Source organism: Penaeus chinensis, chromosome 10, assembly GCF_019202785.1.
Source record: "Penaeus chinensis breed Huanghai No. 1 chromosome 10, ASM1920278v2, whole genome shotgun sequence".
In the NCBI taxonomy this organism is placed as follows: Eukaryota; Metazoa; Arthropoda; class Malacostraca; order Decapoda; family Penaeidae; genus Penaeus; species Penaeus chinensis.
In genome coordinates, this window is record NC_061828.1 from 34,137,145 (window position 1) to 34,143,116 (window position 5,972).

Below are 5,972 nucleotides of genomic sequence, written 5' to 3' on the forward strand. Positions count from 1 at the left end.
GAGAGAGAGAGAGAGAGAGAGAGAGAGAGAGAGAGAGAGAGAGAGAGAGAGAGAGAGAGATTTAAAATGTGAAAATTATCTACGACCTCTTACTCCATAATTAGTAGAAATACAAATTATAATATCTTCCATAACACGCTAGAAACGATGGGAGTCAAATAAGTATGCTGACGGTCATGAATAATAAACTTCATTTCATAGATAGAACGTGCGTGACAACTCAAAATGCGATAAGATAATTGCTCCTTCCACCTTTTCAACTTTATTTAATAAGAAACCTGGCCGATATATGCACCGCAGGGTCGAAACACGTGACCATCAATTTGCGTCAATATGCCGATCATACATTAAGTAGTTTATGCTGCGTGTCAAAACTACGCCTTTGCAGGATTGTAGCGCCACTCGCTCGGCCCTATAATTTCCACAAAGTATCAGGTATATATGCAAAACTGTGAAAAGTGATGCACCAGAAATAGAAGAAAAAAAAAAAAACAGTTCCAGAAAAAAAACTGCATATGCGACTGGGTAATAAGTCATTTAGTACATAAATGTGCAGTAGTATTCCATCTGCTTGTTAGCATACTAAGCCCAAAAGATTGCATATAACTCACCAATTATTCATTTGATGTAAGATCAGTTTCATTACCAATAAGCCGTTATGTTATACACAAATATGTTACCATCCGTGTACAGATTTTATTTGGTTGCATTCACATTATTTACTACAAATAACGCAGTCATTGCAGTAGGCTCACGTCTCTTCTCTACAGCCCTTACCCTATCAATCCAAAATAAGGGCTCATGAATTTCTTGATTTGGTTGTGGGAATATTTCTAGCTGATACATTTTAATTCAAAGGAGAGTGAGTCTGCAGGATTGACCACGCATTTTCCAAGAAAAGGCTACACCGTCTGTCGTTGAATCATTTTAATTTTTTTTCCATGTCAGTTTCAATGGCCAGTCGATTTCTATGTAAGGTATCCACATGCCTAGGTAATCAGGCAAAGGGACACCATTTTTTCCTGTTGCATATAACTGTAGGAAAAAAAAATACGGAAAAATACGTGTAACTCCATGCCACGTTTACATATCAAAAGGATGAAGTAACGAAGGTTATGCTCAATCCTAGAGAGAGAGAGAGAGAGAGAGAGAGAGAGAGAGAGAGAGAGAGAGAGAAAGAGAAAGAGAAAGAGAGAGAGAGAGAGAGAGAGAGAGAGAGAGAGAGAGAGAGAGAGAGAGAGAGAGAGAGAGAGAGAAGAGGAAGGGTAAATAAATAGAGAAAAGAGGAAAGATAAATCGATAGAGTGAGAAATGAGGAAAGATAGATAGAGAGAGAGAGAGAAGAGGAAAGATAGATAGAGTAGATAGAGAGAGAGAGGGATGGGGTTTAAACGGAAATAGAGACAGACTGAAAAACATAACGAGCAATCATATGGAATACACTGATCTGTTTTGTATGAGCTAGTTAATAGAAATTATAACATTTCGACATGGTGAGCATATCCTGTATGTGAGATCGCAAATCATACTGACAATAAATACTCTAAGAACAATCTCTACAACTACGATATTCCAGTATTCACACATGTCAAGTAAGCAACACTTTCAGGAGCCTAAACTGCATGTTACGACTTTTGCACGACGCTAAAACAGTTAGGACATTTTAGAAAATAGAAAAAAAGAAAAAAGAGGTAAAGCAGTTATATACATTTAAGATAGATGTTAGGAAGTAGCTCGATACAAGAAAAACAAACAAACGGAAAGGCAGTTAAAAAATACAATGAATGTTGTAAATAATATGAATGCAAACAAAATCAGTCTACTTACTTCGATGTTAACATATTAGTATACAGAATTACGGCTCATTGGTAATGACGCTTGTTTACTCTGGTCGGACATGCGCCTTGCCCTTCCCTCTCCCTACCTTCCCCTGCTTTCCACACACATATCACTTAACGCCAAACATCCCCTAGAGAAAGCCCAAAGACGAGAACTGGTCATCATCATCCGTGCCTACAGTGAAGATGAAGCGATTATCATGCCCCCAGAGTCACGGTTTCTTCGCCCGTCTAGAAGTTCTGAGTCTAGTGGCCGACCGGTATCCACGCAACGCAAACCCCTTCTCGTAGTCTTCTTGGGGTTTCCTTGGAGTGGATGAAGTAACAGTTCATTTGCGTTTAAGTAGTGAAAGTTACACGAAGAAAGAGAAGTATTATAAATATAAAAATGGAAAACTCCACAACGAAATTTCACAACGGTGATGATGTATCTATTAAAAATCAACATTAATCTTTCCTCCTACAACAGAATCGAAGCAGAGAAGCCAGTGTGAAAAACAATGCAGGTTGCGATTGACTATATCTCGGAGAGCGTCTTCTGGCCTGTGGCGTTGCTGGTGGTTCCTCCCTGGAGTTTCGTGTGGTGGGCGGTGATTGGAGTCGTGTTGTGGGTCGTTAATCGTATAAGATACCCTTGGTGCCGAGACAAGTCGAAAATGTTCGGCAAGACGGTCATCATCACTGGCGCCAACAAAGGTGAGATTCAAGTTGTTGTTTTTTTGTACTTATTTATCTGTTTTATTTGTTTATTTATTTGTGATATTTATTAAAAGTTGTGTTTTTGAGGTTTCGGTAATGGCAAGAGTTTGAGTTGTGGGGATGATGAGCATTGAATTAGGATATGTAGTTTTATGTGTTTGTGTTGCTTAAAGTCACAGTCTTTGTTGATGCCTTTAACACTTATTAATAAAAACTACAAGCTGAGAAAGCATAAGCGATTTTGATATCAACCCTAATCAGTTTGTGATCATTTAGAAATCATATATATTTTATAAGGATAGTCCAAATAACACAAAATGAAGTTTTATGTACATGGTATATCACTTTCTTTACTTTGTCTTCATAGGCATCGGGCTAGAAACGGCTCGTGAGCTGGTGACTCGAGGCGCTACCGTCATCATCGCCTGCAGGAGCATGGTCAGAGGAAACGTCGCTAAAGGTATGTCAATAAAGTAAATCAGCAAATGTAAAAAAAAAAATCGAATATTAACGTACCTTTGATTAAGAAAATGTAATCGAAAGCATGTACTGGATAACTGAAAAGAAAATAGGTGTGTAGAAACTGTCGGGATTTTTGTCTTGTCCTCACAGATGATATCCTGAAGAAGCTGAAGGGGAATGCGAACGGCGGAACTGTCGAATTGGCGTACCTTGACGTCTCCTGCATGGCCTCCGTCAGGAAGTTCGCCGCAGCCTTCCAGGGCCGCAAGGTTTGGCTATAGTTAATCTATTAGGTCTCTTTATTGAGTTACGTTTATTTCACTACTCTGATTGCTTGTTTTTTCATATAATATCTTTGAATCTGTGGTCACAGGTAACCAATACAGGTACAGGTAAAGGTTTGAAATAGCATTTCCTGGCTAGGTTGTTTTCCCTTTTTCTCGCTATTTTTTCTACTGTTTCGAAATTGTCAACAGATCGATGTGCTGATTAACAACGCTGCAGTTGCTGATCTGCCTCAGCAGCTGACTGATGAGGGTCTTGAATTGACAGTTGCTACAAACCACCTGGGACCCTTCCTACTGACACATCTCCTGATGCGTAAGTCTTTCTTGATGAAGTCCACAGTGTCGGTTCCTGGATGTATGAAGTCTGCTTTTTAAAAAATTATATCATCATAATTTCTGTAGATATACGTGCTCATCAGGCTCTGTTGTCAGGTTTTCTCACGGTTTGCTGTAGCTTCCGCTAACGCATTTCTTGTCTTGCACCAAATCGTATTTGTAAGTTTCTAATTGGATCTGTAACCCAGGGGCATCTTATAGTAACTAACTTTTCATGCCTTAGGTTATCGTTTATCAAGTATTTCTTTGGTTAACTAGTTCTCAGACATGCTTTAGTATATTTGTATTGTCTTTGCCTAATTACGCAGTAAACAAATACCGTCAGACAAATTAACTCATTTCGGAACTGATAAGAATTGTCACACGCACTGATCGCCTTTTTCTTATCCTTCCAGCTGGTCTCATTAAGGCAGGGGGCCGGGTCGTCAACGTCGCCTCCACGGGCCATCACTGGGTCAAGAAAGCCTCCGAACTCGATCTGGAAGGAGACCTGAAGTTCGAGTTCTCGCGTCCTTTGCGCACGCTCGAGATCTACGTCGTCACCAAACTCATGAATGTTATTTTCACCATGGAACTTAATAGGAAGCTTAAGGGAACTGGTAAGCTATTGTATTTTTTTCGCAAAAGGGACAATGAAATGATCGAGGGGTCAAAGTTAGTTTACCAGTTATATTCCAGAAGGTATTTGGCATCAAGGGGACCTAAGTAAAGAATAGTGGACGGCTTTAAATTTTAACTGCGTTGAGAAAATGAAAACGAGAGAATTACTGTGAAAGTGTTTCTATCTGACACACAAAGTCAGACCTTTACATTTCGTTTTTTTCTCGATTTTGGCACAGGAGTGACGACCAATGGCCTTCACCCCGGAGTAGTTAACACAGACATCTTCGACCCTATGATTTCCCACGTCTGGTATGGTATCTTCATCCGCTTCTACGTGTGGGCATATGCCAAGGTGAGTGGTTGAGTGGCTGCGCGGATCGATCTATAGGCAGCAGAGCGCATGAAATTAACGCCTCAGTCGACGCCAAATATTGATTATTTGTTCATTTATCTGTTATTTTTTACAGTTATGAACAGCGTTGTCAGTTTTTTTCTATTAACATTTACACAATTATCTAAAAATTGTTGATGCGGAATCATCTCGGTACAGAGTGCCAACATTTTATATACTTTTGTTGAAGTAATTTAATACTGTTTGTCATCACTAAAAATCATCAATGTTGTTCAACAGACGAAATCCGAAGGCGCCCAGACGAGTATTTTAGTAGCTGCTTCAGAGGGCCTCAAGGACGTCTCAGGGAAATACTTCGAGGATTGCAAAGTCAGTAAATTGCCAACCCGTCCGATCCCTTTCTGTTATTTATGTCTAATATGATAGGCCAATATATTCATCGAATAAGCATTACAAAATGAATTAATGTTTGTTATGATAACATTTTTTAAGGAATCCAGGCCATCGCCACTCTCCCAGGATGAGGGAATCGCCAAGAAACTGTGGGAAATAAGCGAACGCCTAGTCCAGCTGCAGCCACACGAACGCACGATTTGAATCCGGTCTCTGAGATGATTCTGTTTGTGTTCGAATTCGTGTGATTGGCTTCATACCTATTGCCATGTAACCGATTCGACAGAAAATAAGGAATAAAGACTATGACTATGACGTACTTTTACGTAATACCTATCATGCTCAAGGAAAGTTAAGTGATCTGAATTTTGTTCACTGACAAAAATGTTTCTCGTATGATTATAAATCTCTGAAAAGTCATGGGAAAAATATCTTTTCCATTTAGTATCTAGATATAAAAAAAGAACCAAACAGACATATATGAAAAACTTATTTTTCATATTAAAAATTATAAGAAACCCTTTTAGAGTTCTTGTTTATAATCCCTTCATGTAGGTTGATGCCTAACTGTGCATGTACACATGTTATTCTTTTACATATGTACATACATAAATGTATATACTTTATTACCTGATGTGAGCTCTGACAGAAGCCACGTTACTTTTTAATACCCGAATTATCCCGACCGTCGCTGCTAAATGATCGATGCTTTACGCATTTATCCACTTTTTAATCCCTAGCTATTAAAAAAACATTATACATAAAAACACTTCTAGCTCTTAAAAACTATAATAAACCCTTCTAGAGTTCTGGCTTACAACCCCTTTATAAAGCTAGATGTCTAACAGTGTAGGTATACATGTTATCCTTTTACATACATACATACATACTTTACTACCTGATGTGAACTCTGACAACAGCTACGTTACTTGTTTATACCTGAATTATCCCACCCGCCTTTGCTGCTGAAAATGATCGATGATTTATCCATTAGTGTTTTTA

The 5,972-nt window shown here is 38.8% G+C and overlaps 1 protein-coding gene across 3 annotated transcripts in view; it reads left to right on the forward strand.

Moving 5' to 3' along the window:
* Positions 1–5,285, forward strand: part of LOC125029516 (retinol dehydrogenase 12-like) — a 7,137-nt gene extending 1,852 nt beyond the window's left edge. For 2 of the 3 annotated variants that reach the window (XM_047619453.1, XM_047619452.1), the window contains exons 2-9: positions 2,308–2,534; positions 2,905–2,997; positions 3,150–3,268; positions 3,476–3,599; positions 4,018–4,221; positions 4,462–4,577; positions 4,857–4,946; positions 5,070–5,285. In XM_047619453.1, coding sequence (XP_047475409.1) covers positions 2,339–2,534; positions 2,905–2,997; positions 3,150–3,268; positions 3,476–3,599; positions 4,018–4,221; positions 4,462–4,577; positions 4,857–4,946; positions 5,070–5,174 — 1,047 coding nt within the window. In that variant the 5' untranslated portion in view covers positions 2,308–2,338 and the 3' untranslated portion in view covers positions 5,175–5,285. Of the gene's footprint in view, positions 1–1,377; positions 2,160–2,307; positions 2,535–2,904; positions 2,998–3,149; positions 3,269–3,475; positions 3,600–4,017; positions 4,222–4,461; positions 4,578–4,856; positions 4,947–5,069 lie in introns of those variants that run through there. The other variant, XM_047619451.1, reaches the window with a different exon arrangement.
* The last annotated feature ends 687 nt before the right edge of the window (positions 5,286–5,972 follow it).